Raw genomic sequence first — 19,179 nt, 5'->3', positions numbered from 1 at the left:
TAAAACAGAAACATTTGTTCTTAGACTGAGCAGTGGAGCTGTTGTCTTGCTAACTGGTTTTTAAAAAATGTTTCAATGTTTTCATAATGCGGCACAAGATAGATACGTGGGTTGTTGGCGGGTGCTCTGGTGTGGTTTGCTTCTTCTTTCCTATCAAACATCTATTGTCCTTATCTCGCCTTTCTTTTTTATGTTTGTTACTCTCTTGTAACCCCTCTAATCTTCTGGCGCTCATATGACCTTATGCAGTTGCGAGCGCCCAAAAACCTCTATGTTGGGAGCGCCGTAAAACCCTATACTAAACAAACAAAACCAACAAAAACCTCTATTATAACTAGTTCTAAATGTTGTATTTCCTTCTTGTGTTCCTCACAGGACCTGCGTCAGGGACGACCGCTCCCGGACCTTTCAGCTCCTCCAACCCGATGGACATGGTCAACGTGGTCGGTGGATATGTCCAGAACTTTCAGACGCGAGTCCAGAACGATTTCGACGTGATGGGTCTCTCCAAGTTCTTTGACAAGTATCAGTCCAACTCTGGCAGTGGCATGGCGACTGGCGGAATGGCGACTGGCGGAATGGCAACTGGAGGAATGACGGCAGGAGCTATGGGAGGCGCAGGAAACATGGCGCCTAGCAATGAACCAAGCTCCATGGGATCAGGATTTCAGACGTCTACTTCCCCTCGAGGTTTCCAGAACGTCTCCTCTGGATTTGGCCACGGCAGTAGCCAGCAGTTCATGAACAACAGTAACCCTTTCCCTCCCATGGGTAACAATGTGTTTAGTTCTGGTCAGAATATGAGCATGTCTAATAGAGGAAGTAGCTTTTATTCCCCAGTCAATAATTATTCTTCAGGGTCAAATTTTTTCTCTGGTCAAAATTCAAGTAACAACTACTTTAGCCCCTCTCAGATGCCACCTTTTCAAACTTTTGCCTCCCCGCAAGATTTCAGCCTGCCCCCTCCCCCACCCCACGGTTGGCACAGTGGGCCGTTCAGTCCCAACATGTCGGACCCCATCATGGACCGTGTGATGTGCCGCGGCTGCCAGAAGCCCTACAAGTGGCCCATGACCCTGGACTGTATGCACGTGTTCTGCTTCAACTGTATCAGTAACAAGATCAACGGAACCACACAGACCATATGTTGCCCTTTCTGTAACCGGACGTCATCCGTGCCCCAGGGGCCCCAGAAGCTGCTCCTCGACTACGCTCTCTGTCGCTACATGATCAACAAGCTGAAGATGAATCCGTTCTTTTGCACTTCATGCTCGAGGGAAAACGAAGCTGTGATCTGCTGCACCACCTGCCCGGCGTATTTATGCCACGACTGCCAGACTGGCCACGGAACCATGCGTCTTTTCTCCTCCCACAAGCTGGACCCAATTACCAAGGTTGTGATCAACCTGAACGGAGAGTTTGAGCCAATGTGTGAGCGCCACTACCAGAAGCCTCTCACCAAGTACTGCGTGACCTGCCCTCAGATGATCTGCGATGACTGCACCACCGACCATCTCCACCCCGACTCATCCAACAACCACGACCTCCAGGAGTCGTACAACATCGTTATCGCTAGGCTAAGGAACTGGAACGAAGACGCCTGCATCAAGCACAAAGAGGTTCTGGAGCTGAAGAAGAAAATTCCAGATATAAAGAATAGTATCGAGAACAAGAAGAGGGTGGCGAGGAGGAACGTGGACGACTACGCGGATTACCTGAAGAACGTCATCGAGCAGAACAGGGCTGTGTCTCACGATATGGTGGAGAGAGCCGCGGAACAGATGGAGTCCCAGCTCAACAAGTTCAGCAAGTTGATCGACGATATCGAGAGCGAGCTTGAGGCTGTATCGTCGTTCAACACTTTCTCTGTGGATGAAGGAACCCCGTCTATGGTGATGACCAGTCTGATCAACATGGAGAGCAGCTACAAGCGCGCCGTGGCCGAGTACTCTGAGATCTGCCAGAAGCACAGCAGCGAGGGAATGTCCTTCGAGTTCACCTTCAACCCAGACTACCCAAGGACCAACGAGTTCATCCAGGAGAACTTCTCTACAGTCACGTACAAGATCAACGACAGCGAGTTCAACGTGGGCCCCATGCCCATCAGGACAGAGCTGTCCAGAGGCCGCAACTTCCCAGAATTTGGCCACTCAGACAATCCCGACTGCAACTATCAGCGCTGGTCTGCCGCCCCTGATTCGATGTCAATCTCTACATGGAACTCTGGAAATGAACGCGACAGGAAAGGAACATTTATACCATTCCTGAATCGATGCCGCACCAGAACTTCGTTTGTTCACGTCTTTGGTGACTACGGACGTGGGGAATACGCCTTCACAGAACCCAGTGGCCAGGCATACTTTGAGGATGGATCCTATGTGATCTGCGACACCAACAACCACCGCATTGTCTACTACAACAAAGATCACGAGTACGTGCGCTCTATAGGCCAGCCGCCAAATTTGCCAGCCCTGTCGGAGGACCACGAGATGGGCAAAGGTGGACAAAGAGGCAAAGGATTCACTCGCCAGGACGGCTACCTGTACTTCCCTAACAGAGTGGCTATCTGCCCGGTCACTAAGCACATTGTGGCCACGGAGAGACCCCCAAGCCATGACGTCCAGATCTTCACCATCGAGGGAGACTTTGTCCGGTGTTTTGGCGGCAGTGTGCTCCAACATCCCAGAGGTGTGACCGTGGACGAGAACGGTGTCATTATCGTGGTGGAGTGCAAGGTGATGAAGCTCACCATGTTTGACCATGATGGGAATCAGTTGGCCTCTCACTCTCTGGCCAAGGATCTGGAATTCCCTAACGACGTAGCTGCTAAAGACGGGAAGATTTACATCAGCGACAACCGGGGCCACTGTGTGCAGGTCTTTGACTACGACGCCAAGTTCCTCCAGAAGATTGGCAATGACAACCTGACCTACTTCCCCATCGGCGTGTCCATCAACTACCTGAACCAGATCGTGGTCACGGACAACCACAACACCTTCAACATCACCGTGTTTGACCTGGAGGGCAGAGCGTCGTACATCTTTGAGTCCATCACCAAGCATGCCCAGTGCCACAACGTGGCCGTCCACCCAACCAAGCTGGAGCTGATGCTGACAACCAAGGACTGCAACGTCTACTTCTTTAACTACGACCCCAACTCCCAGCACCCGCCCCAGGCCCCCACCAGCCGTGGCTCCAACCACTTTCTGCAGACCAGACGAGCCAGAAGTAACGGCAATGGGAACCACTCCAACTCGTCCTACTACTAAGCAAACCTTTGCCTCTTGCTCCTTCCTCTCTCTCTGCCATTGTTGAATGTTGCTTTAATCGGCACAAGTACTCCCTTCTATATGCTGGGTTATAAGGGACGCGATTGAGGTTCTTTTTCTGCTGGCTTGTTGTTGTTGAATACATATATATATTATTGAAGGAAAAGCCCTCCTGGTGCTTCGTTGTTCTTTGAATATTGCATGCTTTTTGGACAAATCACATGTTGTGGAATTCTTTTCTCCACTCAGCTTAAAACTTAATGGCTTTCTTCTGACTTGTTCAGCATGCTTTATAGAGGCCCTTTTCTGCCGAGGGCGATGTTTGCTAAAAGATGAGAGAGAAACTGCTTTGTACTTTGGTGTGACAGCTCGCCTGTTTTGTTTTGGTGATAGAGATGTTACTGTGTTGCACTTGTTTTTCCCGCGTTGAATGGTCTTGTCAGTTCTGACCGGACATATAAGTATATCATGTGATGGTTTTTAAGGGTAAAAGTGTAGTAAAAGTATAATAAATGCAATATCACAGAGAAATATAAGCTTAGAAATGTTGTTTTTAAAGCACGGTAATACCTCACACGAAGCAGTGATTTACTAAAAAGTACAAGCAAGCATTGAAAGATTTAAAGATTTAAAGGAGTCTTGTCTATTGATCAGCATTCTGGTATATTGCCTTATGGTTCATAGATTTGAGTTGAAAAAATTCTTCAGAAAGCTAGCTGGATGCTAATGTTGTTTGCTCACGCTACACCCAGTGGCTATACCCATGAGAAAGTCATTCATGTTTTAATCAATTGGTTGTTTTGATTTTCATTCACAATTAGTGAGATGATGATTTTGACTTTTTTTGTGTGCATCGAAAAGAGACTTCCATGTTTTTTGCTAATCAGTCTTACTACTTTTTGTCTTCTTTTTAAAAAAATGCCATTTTCTGTTGTGTTTTTCCTTCTTGATTTGTTGTATTTCCAGTAAAGACAACAATAGAAATTCCAGTGGTTTGTCTCTGCGATGTCATGTCCAAATGGTCTTACAAGAGATTTGTCTTTTTTAACACATTTTTAATATTCTTCTTGTTGTTCATTTCTTTTCAGATTGTTGTTGTCAATGTTTCTTGATATTGTAACTTTTTAAATTGATGACACTGAAAACTGTTCTTCATATAATGATACTTATGAAATGTTTGGTTTTTTTGGTGAAATTTGTATCAGACAGACTGAATAGAACAGGACAAATTTTTAAGGAGTAAATATACCCTCTGCTGTATTGTTTACTCGCAAGACATGAAATATGTCACATTTCTTACACATGGTTTATAGCTGTAAACCCTAGTTGCATGTAGCAAACTGCTTGAATATGTTTTGTGTTGAAAGAAAGAAAAAAACCCAACCCTTTATATCTTCTTTAACTTAAGTTGCCAGTAGTCAGTGGCTTAAAACCCCATTAGATTGACCATAGAAAAGAAGAATTTTGTCTGGGAGCAAAACTAAAAATGAATTCTCTGTTTAAGTTGAGAGTGAAAATTGAAAGTCTAAGTGTTTGAACAGTTTTGATACCTCATAATATGCATTTGTTACGACATCATGTGTTGATGTTGATCCTCAGTGTTGACCGATAAGCTGTATGATGCTTTAATGTAGAATGCATAATACATGTAAATGTTTCTCATTTGGATGTTGAAGATCTTGACTTTTGATTATATCTGTAAAAAAAAAAATCGTTATGAGGTGTGATTTGCATTTGTTCTTATGCTTTTTGATGTATTAAGTAAAAAAGAAAATTTAGTCAATATTTATTTATTTATTTATTTATTTAACGTTATAGTACCTCATGAGCATTGTACATTAAGAAAAAAAAATTCCACTCAAAAGTATTTATTTGGGTTCAGCGACCGTGTCCTTGAGTATTTGCTGTGAATTGACGTACCGTTGTGGTCCCCTGTGGCCAGAGATACCAGGTTCTGTGCCGACCCAGAGAGGGGGGCTGGTCGTACCGTGGAAAGATGACTCTGGAAAGTAATTTTTTTAAAAGGACAGGTCAAAAGGTTTTTTTTCAAAGCTGTGCCATTCATGTAACTGTTTTCCACAAAAATTCCTCTGTTCAGCAATATGGATTTCCGTTTATGCCCCAATATGCAATATAAATTGCTTTTTTGTTTTTTAATATTTTTTTTTGTAAAAGATTTGTACGGTTTGGCTCTGACTAAGTAAATTCTATTTTCTTTTGTCATTTGAGTTGTTCTGATGCACATGCATGCTGTATTTCCTCAATGTCCTATTTTGTTACAGGAAACAGTTCTTCCATGTTGTTGACTATAATTGCACCATCCGTTCACCTGTTATTATCAACCACCCTTGCCCCCCCCCCCCAACTCACCATTTTAACTGCCAAAAATCAAAATGTTTCACCCTGATTCATCTGTTCTACGTAAAGTAACAATTGGCAGTGGTCAGTTAATACTCCCTCATAAATTTAAGTCATATTTGTTTAATGTTTTTAACAAAATCGAAAAATGGTAACTTAATCCAAATTCTTGAGTCAAATGGATTTATCCATGCTTCGACATGTTTCGACATGCTTCGACATGTTTCGACATGCTTGGACATGAACCAACTTCTGTGTGCATTATTTTGAGACTTTGAATTTGAAATGTAGTCCATGCCCTGATTTTCATTGAATTTGATTTATTTTCTCTTCAGTTTTTCCTTTTTCTTCTTTTTTTGTTTTGGATTCCTCTTTTCATTTGTCTTGTTTTACCTGCTCTTGATATCATTCCAACATGAAAAAGTGCCTGAGTGTATTTTGTTCTCAGCGGAAATTGGATAGGTGGATGATGAGTTGAGTTGAGCTTTTACTGTCTTCTTTTGCTGCGGCCGACATTTGAAAAGTCTGGGTGGTTGAGGGCCCTGGGCAGTCCCAGCGACTGTGTCTGGAAAGATGGACAATGACTGGATGTCTTGTCAAGTGTTTGGTCTAAATTTTAGCTTCGCGTTTGCCGATTCTGAGAATGAAAAAGCCTCTCCAGTAACATCAGGTGTGACTTTATTTACTGGTCAATAATTTGGGAAATTTTTATGAAGTGTTTGTATTTACTTATATAGACTTTGAAAATTTTATCAATGAACAAATGGCCATACCCCTTTTCCCCTGTTCTCTTCCTTTTTTGTGGTTTATTTTTTTTGCTTGTATTTTCTACTTTACTCTTCTGGGTTAGAAATATGTTGTGGAGGGCCGGCCTCCCACTGGGACGTTTCCACTTTCTCCAAAGCTACTTATACTTATATCAGATTTTTACCACAAGATCAGTTTAATTTCTCGTTTTATGCACAATTTTGTTGGTCCTCCCTCTCTCCCTCTCTCCCTCTCTCCCTCTCTCTGTTTCTCTTTGTCTTTTAACTGTTCTTTCTACTGGTATTGAAATGCTAAGTTGTTCATGTATAATGCATGCTTTTGATACTTCTATAGAACCAGATGTATTGCTTGAAGAGCCCTACCTGTTTACTACACGGACTTTTTGATACCATGATTCTTTTTATTACTGTTACTGATTACTTACTCTTTGCTCATGTGTCTTCAGGATATGGTTCAAGGCTTTTTTTTTGTTTTGAATGTATTTATCTTTTTTGTTTGTTTTTTGTTAAAAAAACAAACTTACATGCGTACATGGACTCCCAGTATGATCTGAGTGAGCAAAAGAGACACCTGTTCTCATCATCTCTTCACCAATCTTCATTGTAACTGTTGATTTGTTGATCAGCTTTTTGCAGAAAGGAGTGTCTTCTGGATCACCTGTTTCCCTGCCCATGATATTGGTGGCTTATCTCTGCACTTGTGCTGCTCTCCTTGAGGACTTTTGCCATACCGATTAATTAATATATATACTGGTTTGTTTGTTTTTTGGATTCTTTTGTTTTTCTATGTTAATCTTATTGATGGTTATGCTGGTTGTATGATGCGATGCACTGACTCTCTGGTCCCACCATCTTGATTAACCCATTGGTGACCCTGTGGAAGGCTGTGTAGCTTGAGCTTATTGATTGCCTTGCCTGACAACTCCACATCTCCGGGAGACCGGGGCCCTTTCCTCCCTTCCTGCGGCATGCGGTTTGTCAGAACTGCTTTACCCATGTTGATCTATTGTCAACGGTCAAATTGCTTTACTACGACGTTAATTTTCCGCGATTGCCAGAAATAGATCTCTCTAACCGTCTGACCGGGAGTACTTTGATAAGGGGAATTTTTCCAAACAAGTTCTTTTGTCTTGATTCTGATTGAATGACCAATGTAGTGAGGTAGATGTCACTCTGCTTACGCAGTTGCAAGCGCCGTAAAAACCTTACTAAAACCTTACCAATACAACACAAAGGGAGTATGTCACTCTCAGGTTGTGTGCCAAAAGAGTGTGCTGGCATGGTGGGGAGTGAGAGAGCCCCCGTCCAGAGATGTGGAGTTGAGCAAGGTACTTACTTCCCTGTGGACAGTTTGTTGCTTATGATATTATGAGTGGAGTATTGTGTGTGCAGTTTTTACAAATGAGAGAAACCAGGTGTTTCACAGTTTGTTTTCTTTCTTACTCACTGCTTTGTTGCAGGTTGGTTTTGTTGTTTTTTAAATTCGGGGTCATCCATTGTGCTTTTCCCCCCCCTTCTTTTCTTCTTTGTTTAATCAATTTTTGCTTTCCCAGTATTTGACTGGCTAGTCTTCCACTGGTCGTTGGTTTAGATAGCACCACGTGGAGTTGACCTAACAATGTCAATAATGACAGGTTTTTTTTTGTTTTGTTTTGCTGAGGGCGTTTTTTTTTGCTGGTGTCTTGTCCACGTCCACCATGGAAGCTATAACCGTTGTGTGTGTGTGGCCTGACATCAGGGCCCATGATTTGGTCAGTAGAATTCTCCAGAATCAACTTTTGGTGTAACAAGTGTTTTCTTCTCACAGTCTGTGTCTGTTCAGCTCCTAATCATCGTGTAAATATGATGGGGTTTTTTCCAGCACTTGTTGATCAATTGGATGTTGTGACTCGTGTGATTTTTTTATAAACATTGTTTACTCTTGTCTGGCATTATGTAAACCAAGATTTTTCAGTAAGGGTTTCACGAGAAAGATTATCTCTTGCCTTTACTGGCTATCTGTCATGTGATTCTGACTTACTTGTTATTGTGCTGCGGAAGATGACGGTTCCAGAAGGAATGAGAACCAACAGCCCCCTACTCACTTGTATGTATGTGTTTTAAAACAATTTTTATTCTTTAGAAGTGAGGAAAATCATCGGAGGGTGTTTACGTGTTGTTTCCCCCGTAAGCCGTAAGGTGGAGTTGCAGTTGAATCTGATGCTCGTATTGTGTGCTACTCAACTTGCCAGTGTTCTTTACAGTTGGACTGAGCTAAGACATGTTGATTTGTTTTTGGTCAGATCTACGGTTTGTTTGTTGTGCAGAGAACTATTCTAGTCCCAGATGTGATTGAAGTTCTGTTCTCAGGTAATGCGGGAGTCCTCCCTGCTCTTGGCTTTCTCAATCACGTGCAGAAATATGATGCTTGGACTTCCAAGATAATCGCTTTGTAAAGCAGACTGAATATATCATAAGTAGTACCCAAGATTGGGAAAGGGATGAGGGGATGATTGCCCCCAGACTCGTTCTGATATTAATTAAAAAACTACTCCTGTCCTTGATGAATAGTTAGTAAAAAAGAATTGTAGGTGCCAGTGATCACGACTGCAGAATCTCTCTCCAGTCATTGTACGTTGGGACGGTGTTGTTGTTTCAAGTTTTCCTGTTTTTTTTTGGTGCATTTTTAATTTGCCAACTGTTTGCTTCAGGAAGATATGCGTATGGTTATTCATGTTATCCATTCACTGGGGTTCTCTCTGTTTGAGATGTGTTTTACCAAAGTCCCCAGTCAGTGCAGAATAGTTGTTACTTACACTCAAGCATTAAGTTCATGTTACCACCACCAGCCATTTTCATCATTTTGTTGGTTGTTGACCTTGGATATATCAACTGTAACAATGCATTACTTTTTTGAAAAAGTCCTCATCCAGACAGTGTTGAAATGTGTTATGTCTCTTCGGTAATTTTGAATGATCTTTTTCCCCTCCTTCAAAGCAAGTGCCATTGTATATTTTAAGATCCAGCCACCTTCCACGCTTGTTTATACTCATGTAGGACCCAATCAAAACCAAACTCATTGAATCACAGCGGATAGAAATCTCTGAAACATGCTTAAGGAATAGCCGTGTTCATCATGGACCACATGTACACTCCACAAACCTGTCTTATTTCAACTAAGGCGCCATTGGTTCATTCAATTCACCCCCATTTGTCCAGGATTGGGAAATTTAGCGGTAAAGTTCTGTACTCATTTTCTCATTGATATTTCTTCCTGGTGCGAGGACTGTAACCTTGTTACTTGTTGTTGTAGCAAAAGCTTGCTTCTCCGGCTACAGGAAAGCTGTTATAAACATTGCTGTCCACATTCCAACCCAACTGAATGTTTTAACCTAACGAAATATGGTATCTCATACAGTGTGTGCCTACTTGAAAACTTTCTTCCATTTAGATTTTGAAAAAAAGTCGTTCCGCAGTAGGCTTTTGTCCAAGATATTCACCGTCATCTCTGTATTTTTGTTTCCTTGTGCTGCAGTATTTATTTCCCCCTCCCCCCCTCAAAATGTGATTCCTACTGAGATATGGCTGTCCAAATGGGACCTGCACGCCTGGAGCCCTTTTTGAATGGCTTTTACTTTAATGAAAAGAAGTTCAACTTTTTGAAGTGGATTAGTTTAGTGGAGTTTTGTCTCAGTGTGAAGCAACAGCCAGTTCAAAAACTCCTTGGATAAATACAATTGTCTGTGATGGGGAACTGAGGGACATGTTGCTACAGAAACTGTCAGTCATTTTTCACAATGTTGCTTTTGATAGAGTTCCTATTTGATCACTTGTTTTTCCATGGTTCATGCAGACTAATTTAGAGCTCAAGTCCTTTTATATGTTTTCTTAAAAGTTTTTTTTATCCAATTCAAAAGCGAGCGTAGCCTATCGTCTTCTTCAATTCTAGTTTTTATCCAAGTCAAAAGTATAACGTGAACGTAACGTAACGTACAGCCACAAGAACCACGAGCTTCTCTTGTGCTGAAAATTCAAAGACTTGAAGAAGTTTTCTCTTCCTCTCTAAGATCCCCATATTTGTAAAAAAGAAAAAAGTCCATTCATGTGCCCCGGGGTGCCCTACTGTGAGGTAGCAAATCCATTGTGTGTTAGTGGAGAAGGCGAGAGCAGAGAGAAGGGATGGGAAACCATTGTGATAAAGGGGACAGCTGGATGTGATACATTCTGTGTGTGTACAGTGAGTGAGCCTGCTGGAGGCAGCGCCACTAGCCCACGCCGGGGAGGGACCCCTTTTCTTTGCAACTCAGCAACACTTGACACAGCACTTCCGTTGGTCCAACGGGGAGGGAAATACATGTACTTTTTATTTTTTCCAAATTAACGAAAGCTTTGCAACAGTGGGATGGGTTGTTGGGATCTCATCAGTTGCTACGTTACGATTTTGTTGGGGGTTTTTTCTTTTTAAGTTTGGAGTGGAATTGAGGGTTGATTTTTGTATTTACCTGTTAAAAAGACAAGGTACATTTGTAGTGAAACAGGTTTTTGTTCAGAAAATAGTGTATTAATGTAATGTCTCCACTGTATGGGCAAAGTTGTCCCAGTTTGGGCACGTCTGTGTGTCCCAGCATTTGGGTGACCTTGAAGACAATGTACATTTTTCGTTGAATGCTTTGCTCAGCTTTGTTGTGGTTGTATACAGTGAGAAGAGATTCAAGTGGAGACGAGTAGTGAGAAGTATAACTAGTTTCCGTTTGTCTTTGTGCTGGATGTGTGGCCAGCGTAGCTTGAGGTAGACCTATCAGCTCATTGCTCACAGAAAATATTCCCTAGTTTTAAGTCCAAATAAGGAAGTCCATTAGAAAGTGTTGGTTAATGTCTCGTCACCAGCTATATTGAGTGGACAGAAAATGTTGATGGAAAGGTTGAAGTTGTTGTCAAGAGCCCATGACGGGGGACACTAGTTGAGAAATTTGCAATATTGTGAGGTAGTTTTAAACTATATAAAGTTATTTAATTTTATGCAGTGAAGTCTGTTATCAGATTTGACCTTTTAAAAGTTCTAGTCATCTGCATTCACAAATCTCTTGCCTCAAGCAAAAAACGTCTCTGTATTTTATTCCTACACAGCACGGTATATTTTAGCTGTGGAGACAAATCTTGTCGTTGTTCTGGAGTCTGTGAATTCTGTTAAAGTTGAACAATCTTGTGAATGGCCGTGTTGAAAAAAGCTTTTGGTGATGATGTGTATTGCTATGTGGTTTGTACATCTGTGGAAGAAACTTTTGGTTTTGCGGGTCAAGAAATAGTATTTACAAACGGCTTTTGCTAGGGGTTTTGATACTGTTCTTACATCATGCCACTTCAGTTCCTACTATCAGCTGGTTAGCGCTGTTCATGGACAATGGTGCTCTTGTGGTCATTTGTCATTTCTCCTCCTCGTTTTTCACTGGCATGAATGTCAAGCTATGGCAGTCTCATTCAATCGAATGTTGTCAGTTTTCTGGAAATGGCCATCTAAAGAGATTGTAAAAGATTCAATTATTAAAGGGTACTTATTGAAGAACATTGGTGCACAATGGGTAAGAAGATTTGAGTGTATGTTTTGTGGGTTTACAGACAAGGACCTGTGTTTTTGTGCAGCCAACACAGGATATTTATTATAACCTGGCTGAACCTTTTGTATTTTCTACAGACTCATCAAGATGAAAATCTCATGTGTTTTTTGGAAATGTTTATACTTACTGGAGGTGCACTGCGTGCTGTGCCTCGGCTTGCTAAATCATCCTTGACACATATATATATATACTGTTGTTGTTTACTTTGTTTGCGTGGGCCAGCAATTCCCAAAGTTGTTGTGTTGTTCCTTGTTTGGTTCTCCGTGTTTGGAACAAGGGAGTGGACAGTTGAGCAAACCATAACAAACAAAGTGGGCAGGGTTTTCATCGCACTTGTAATCATATAATATGAAGATAGTGTTAATTGTTGGTCTGTTAACAGTGATTACTGTATTTTTGCATTTGTATTTTCTGTTCCTTTCTGACAATAAATTGTTTGCCCAGCCATGTGGCTGCGGTGTGTGTTAATGTTTCCCTGGCCGTATCATGGCTGCAGTGTGTATGTTGATTTTTTGTACCTGTCCAGTCTGCTACGTGCAGCTAGAAACATCCAGTATTTTCTCCCATCTTTTCCAAGGTCCTTCAGAGGCTGTTAAACTTTGAACTACTCCCAGGAGAGACGACTTAAAAAACCTTCTAGTGATCTGTTGATCTGTTCTTGTTTTACAAATATATGTCGGAGAAAGTGGATGAGCTGAGTGACAGTTCAGTCTTTGTCTGCAGGACGCAGCCTAGATAGAGCCTACATCTCTCTCTCTCTCTTGTTGGGTCCAGTAGTTTTCTCCAATATTTCGTCTTTTGTAATGGACTGGGTCCAATTTCATGACACTAAAATTTTCCTGTAATTTAAGTCGGTGGTGATACTTTTGGGCTATGCTTGTCCTCAGTCAAGTCTTGGTGAAGGGTCGGAATTTCTGTGGCCAGACTGTAAAATTTCTTACTTTTTTTTTCTTCAAGATAACACGGGTTCTTCAGTCCGTTTCAAATCTCACCCAAGGTTTTGGATGGACTTGTGTTGGTGAAAACTTGTGTTGGTGAAAACTTGTGATGCTACTGGCTAGTCATGCGAATATTTTTGCCAGTGATATCTCGTCTCCCGCCTCGCGCCTCGTTTACTTCTGTTTGGGGAAGTGTCTCAGGACAAACAGTCAGCGCTTACCTACCTACCTACCTACCTACCTACCACTTCAGATCTTTTTGTTTGGGAGACACTCTTCATTTCATGTTTTGTTGGTGTACATTTTTACCAAAAATAATACAGAAACTATATAAAAAAAAAACAACTGTTAACTGTTAAAAAAAGTTTTAGAGTTTGCTGGGGCGACAGTAGAGGGTAAGAAATACCGGGTAGCCTTTTCTTTTGTGTTTTTTGGTGGGAAGCGTTCCTCATGATATACTCCTTCCTTCTGCCTGGTGGGGTTTTGTAAGCTGAATGTTGTATCTCATTGTGATGCACTTTGTTGTTACTCTGCATCCCCCCCCTTGTTACGCTGGGATTTTTATACTCATTTTTTATACTGATGCATTTCTTTTTTTGTTTGTTTTTTTAAACCATCATGAATGTCACATGACAAGCAACCCAAATATGCATTCTTGTTCAATTTTCTTGAAACTTGCCAAATGTGGTGACTGATGGAGAGATTGGTTCGTTTTTTTGTGAGGTGTCTCAGTAAGGGTGTCTCAGTGAGGGAGATGATGGCTGTTTTGTGACACTTGCCAAACTCAGACCTGTCAACTACTCTGATTACATCGGAGACGTCCCGAGGTTTTTTTTTTTAGCCTGCCAAAGAACTCCACTAATGGATTGGTATAAAATCCCTTTTTACCCCCCTTGAATTCTGTCGGTCTCGGTCGTGTGCAACTTATCGTGAATGAAGTAAAATACACGAGTCTATATTTGTGTTTATTTGCAGTTCACACACTTATTTGCTACCGTCAATTCGCGACGATCTTAATTCTACTGGGGTTGTGGAGGTTTTAATTTTCTCCCCCAAACTCCCGATTTTTAAAGAGGATTCTGGGAAGACTGACTTGTATTTTTGGTCACAGAGGGATTGGTTGGCAGGTCTGTAAAATCTCTTAAACTACCAGTAGTAGTAGTGTCCATTGCTGCAACACTTAACTCAGCAGGAGTATTGCTGCTGCTGCTATGCTGACCACTGTTTGTTTGGGTTTTTTTTGGCTTGCCTGCATGTTGAGACCAATTAGCAGGGGGGTGTAGATTGAACCAATCGTAGAAACATGATTTCTGAACTTGAGAAATGAGTGAGACGTTGATGCTTTTATTGCTACCTGTTGTGTGTATACGGTGTGTTATTTATTTATCCACTTACTTGTGTGATTGTATACTTTGCTGATCTCGCAATGCTTCTTTGTCATCGTAGTCGGTAACTACAGGTCGATTGCAGCAATGTTCCTATTGTGTTGAAGAAAACAAGATAGAAGACGTTAGAGAGAACTTTTTCATGGCATGTATGGAAACAGTACAGGATTGTACGGTACCCGTGTGGTAAATCCTTACGTCGTCTCCACTAGTTTCTTCTTGCCTCGTTATTTAATGAAGGAAGTTCCAGTGTTGTTGTGTGGTTGTACCGTGAGGAGACCAGTCCCCAGGCGTTGCTGTTGGGATGTGTGGACTGCCTCCTTGTTGTTGCAGCTGGACATTTTGTAGTTGGAATTATCTTTTTTTTCTTTCTGGTGCTGAATATTTTTGCTGTTCTCTTGCAAATGTTAGGTAGAACTGCTGGCCCTCTCTAAAACCACAAGATACAAAGATCCAATTCCCCCCCCCCCCCCCCCCCTCCTCATTTGTATTTTGGTTTTTAAAAAATTGCAGAATTTCAATGTCTCAAAATATTTGATTTTTTATTTTTCGCCGTTTGCCAATGTGTATGCATGACACAAAGAGCTGTGGTGCTTGTTCACAAGGGAGTCGCTGGCTCCCTGCTCACTGCAAGCATGGGACGTGATGTGGCCAGGCCAAACTAGACTTTTCTTTTTTTTCTGCAGAAGGTCAGTGACCCTGGGCTAACCGGGTCAAGGGACTGCAAATATCCTGCTTTTCCAGAAGCTGCACAATTGTACACATGGACATTATTTATTTGTAGACCCTTTGTTCTTTCATATTGGTTTACTAATCCAGTTACTGCAGCTCTTTTGCAAATATTCAATTTTAAATATTATAATATATGTGTTGTTGGCTGTTGTTTCTCCATACACATCAATTTTTTAAAAATCTTTGTTGTTTCTTTGATTTTTTTCAATGATGATTGCGACTTTTAAAGTAATAAAAGGTTTTCCACCCCCTCCTTCGTTTTTGTCTCCAACATTTCAACAGTTAGGGGGGAATGGAATTGTTGTCAGAAACCGAAAGCTTTGGTGCACGACAATTTCTAGTGCCAAGAATTTTTTGGAATAAACAGACCGTCGGTCATGATGTTACCTAGTTGGAAACTGACCAACCACATCCATGACTTTTCCTCACCATTTCCAGGTAGCTTGAACAATGTGATGTTGGAGCGTTGTCGAACTACCTGTGAACTAAAGTTCCTACTGTTGTCTGGTGTGTTGGAACCGACCAACAGGTCTAGCAGTTTACAAAAGAAGAAAGGTTTATGTCTTGTAAGTTAGGCTATGCTGTGTGTCGGTAGTTTTACAGCATGTTGATTATTGCTGTTGTGTTTTTGTGGTAGATATTTTTTTTTTTAATTTTGGTGCAGTGAAAAGATGATTTTCGAGTAAGTTCCCAGAAGTTTTGGAGCCCCCCCTGGTGTCACTTTGGTTTATCATAGATAGATGTGGTTTACCAATGTTCATGTGGACAATTTTTGTGAAAGCACCTTGTTGATTGTTACGAATATTGCCATGTAATGTTGATGTTATTACACCTTTGTTGTTCAAGCAGTAGCAATCTTCATGTTTTTGTTAAAACTCAGTCGTGTTAAGGTACACAAAGTTACAGTTTTTAACCTTGCCCCTTTTCAAACATGAAAATAGCTCCATGATGTCTCTCTCTCATTTTGTTATTACACTCTCTTCTGTTTATTGTCATGAAATTATAAAAAAAACAACAAAACAAAATAACAGCATAAATTTTTTGGAATATTTGTTTACAATATGCAAATAGCATGGCTAGAGATTTGTCATTGCTTTTTGTCTGTTAATGTGCTATTGCAAATGTCACTGCTGAATTTCTTGTAAGTCTCCTTTGAACTGTTGAAGGGGGCGACTAATTGTCCAGTCATTGTTACATCTCATACTGTGTTGTTTACCGCACATTTAGTCAGCAGAGAAGCATCACGGTGAGCCTTATACAAGACCGATTGCCGGGCTCCTAGACTGCTCGCCGGCTGGCTGCTGTTGTTGCCAGGAATGGCTAGCAGTCTACGGGCCGGGCAATGCCTTTGGTATACGGCCCTGTCAAGTTACCATCCTCTCAAGATTTTGCCATTCCAAAGCAGAGATGCAAACTTACTTTGGCCCATAATTTATGTTTTGTAAAACTGCTATCCACCCCCACCCCTCAAGTGTTAAGTGACTCCCTCTTGAGCTCAACTGCAGATCTTTTGGGATGCTGTTATGAACAAACTACCACATGACATTGCCTCAGGTCAAGTTTTGCCAATGCTCTGTTGTTTTTGTTTCAATAACTTGTGCTTTAAACCTACTGCCATTTTTTAATGTACCACTCCTGTTGCTACAACCATCATCATCTTTGAGAGCATCCTGTTGACTTGATGAAAACAGAGACAATTAGTCCAGATAATGGTTGTGCCAAGCGCTCATTGTGTATGAAGTTCCGATGCAAGCTTCTTTGTTGATGCATCGCCGTTTTTTTTCCTCCAATATATTGATTCTCCTGTGCTAGCTGTAGTCTGGATTCCGAATATATTATATACACATGTTCACCTTCTCAGATTATCAGAAAGCAACTTACACGTTATACGGCTAAGACATTTGAACATCGAATCAGTCACCATCTGTTTTGAAATTGAGGTATTGAGAGCTAGAAGAGTTTCCTCTGTCAGTCAGTGGTTTTGGTACAATTTGACTGAAAGGTATTGCCTTTTGTCAGTCAGCTTTGTTGGAGCGACTTTTTTGACTGAAAAATATTGCCTCTGTCAGTCATTGGTTTTGGTGGAGAGACTTGACTTTTGACTGAAAAGTTTTGCCTCTGTCAGTCAGTGGTTTTGGTGGAGAGACTTTTGACTGAAAAGTTTTGCCTCTGTCAGTCAGTGGTTTTGGTGGAGAGACTTTTGACTGAAAAGTTTTGCCTGTTGGTTAGTCTGTGGTTTTGGCTCCACTGGTCTCTAGAGATATATAAGGTTCACACTAGTAGTTGTTAGTGAAGTTCCGTCGATCAATGATAAAGTTGCTAAGGAACTTCCCCCATGTTCACCCTGTGGGTTTGCAAAGACACCAACTGATCTCGTCATGGCTACCACTACTACCATTATGTTCTACCCTGTAGGCTGTTCCTCCTCCTCCTCCTCCTCCTCCTCCTCCTCCTCTCCTCCCATTGCTTCTCCGTTGGGTCTCTGCTTGTGTGGAGGCAGGGTGGACATAACATGTCATGTATGTTTACAAATCTTCATACTCTTTCATAAACGCCCCCTGTGTGGGCTCATCATGTGTTGTTTTTGGTTTTTTTTTTTCCTTTTTAAAACATTTTGGTTGTTGAGTGTTTTTTGGTATTAATCAATAAAGTATTTTGTTTGCTTAACATGAGCTTGTTTGTCTTACTTTTGTTGTTGTCAATATGTCTACTATTATATTAGTGGTGCTGTGGTTTGCTCCTTCTGTATCGAATCTTTTTCAAATATCTATGTATCTGCCTTATCCTTATTATCGTCATTTTTTTCTCTACTTCTATATAATATGTTTGTCACTCTCTTGTGAACTGCTATTTCCGGGGTGCCTCATTGATAGTCGAAGCAGACTTTGTGCTGTTGAGGCTAGATCGGTAAGCAGAGTAAGTCTGATTCCCTGTAAGGACTTCTCTGTTGACATCCACCCCTTGGCGTGGGTGGTTGGCGGATGCTCTGGTGTGGTTTGCTCCTCCTTTCCTATAAAAAATCTAGTCTCTATCTCCCATCCTTTTTGCGTTTGTTACTCTCCTGTAACACCTCTAATCTTCGGCACTTATGTTATCTGGCCTTACTGACTGTGTTGCAAGTGCCGTAAAACTCTTCTTACTACAACTAAACACGTCACCCTTTGGCGCTCATATGACCTGGCCTTATGCAATTGCGAGCACCGTGAAACCTTAAATAAAAAAACCAACTAACTAAAGACCCTACTAACTACTAGAGAAGAACACCCAGATACTCTCAGCTTTCTGGGAAGCATCCAGTGCAAACTACGCTCAAGCACTAACAAACTACGGAGTGGCTACTCGCCTGATGTCGGGTGGCTAGCGTTAGGCTACTCGTCATATAACTAACACGACAAGATTACCCAGGGTACATGTACCCGTTCCCATCTGGGTGAAATGAGGAACATTCGTGTAGGTGTACAATATACAAAGCGCCTAACCCAAGGATCTTACGTCAGGCCCCTGACGGGATTCAAACACACAGCCTTACGGTAGCGAGTTCAAGAGCCTAATCATTAGGTCACCGACACCATTCATAATGTATTATAACTCCTTTAAAATGTTTTCATTGTTCAGCATGGTCGAAATTAGTACATGTAGTAATATATTGACCATTACCCATACCTTAGACTTAGACTTAAACTGGTACCACAGGGAAACTGCTACTTATGAGAAAATTAACGGTATTAAAAAATGGGCTTACTAGTAATACTTCTTTCTGATCAACTGGCAGAAGACGTGGACGGACGATCTGTTTCGGGAACAATGGAAAGAAGAAGAAAACCGGACCCAGGGGGAGATGGGGAGGGCTCCAAGGAAAGATAATTTTCCAGCTCACCCTCACTGACTCACCGTCTCGGAGACACCTACTACCTACTCACACGTTGTACGGGAAAAAAATATTGTGTGTGTGTTTGCTACTAAGTTCTATTTTTGAATAGGAGATGTTAATCAAAATGTAGGTGTGTGTGTATGTGTGTGCGCGCGCGTGTGTGTGTGTGCGCGCGCGCGCGTGTGTGTGTGTGTGTGTGTGTGTATTACACAGAGAGAGAGGGGGAGGTGGAGAGAGAGAGGGGGGAGTTGGAGAGAGAGAAGAG

At 41.6% G+C, this 19,179-nt stretch overlaps 1 protein-coding gene across 2 annotated transcripts in view; it reads left to right on the top strand.

Annotated features, from left to right (window-relative positions):
• Window positions 1–17,710, top strand: part of LOC101862821 (B-box type zinc finger protein ncl-1) — a 33,998-nt gene extending 16,288 nt beyond the window's left edge. For both annotated transcript variants that reach the window (XM_005105032.3, XM_013086262.2), the window contains exon 5: window positions 376–17,710. In XM_005105032.3, coding sequence (XP_005105089.1) covers window positions 376–3,269 — 2,894 coding nt within the window. In that variant the 3' untranslated portion in view covers window positions 3,270–17,710. The remainder of the gene's footprint in view (window positions 1–375) is intronic.
• The last annotated feature ends 1,469 nt before the right edge of the window (window positions 17,711–19,179 follow it).

Source organism: Aplysia californica, unplaced genomic scaffold (genome assembly GCF_000002075.1).
Source record: "Aplysia californica isolate F4 #8 unplaced genomic scaffold, AplCal3.0 scaffold00449, whole genome shotgun sequence".
NCBI lineage: Eukaryota > Metazoa > Mollusca > Gastropoda > Aplysiida > Aplysiidae > Aplysia > Aplysia californica.
Note: the sequence above shows the minus strand (reverse complement) of the source record. Positions and strands in the feature narration are given on the sequence as shown.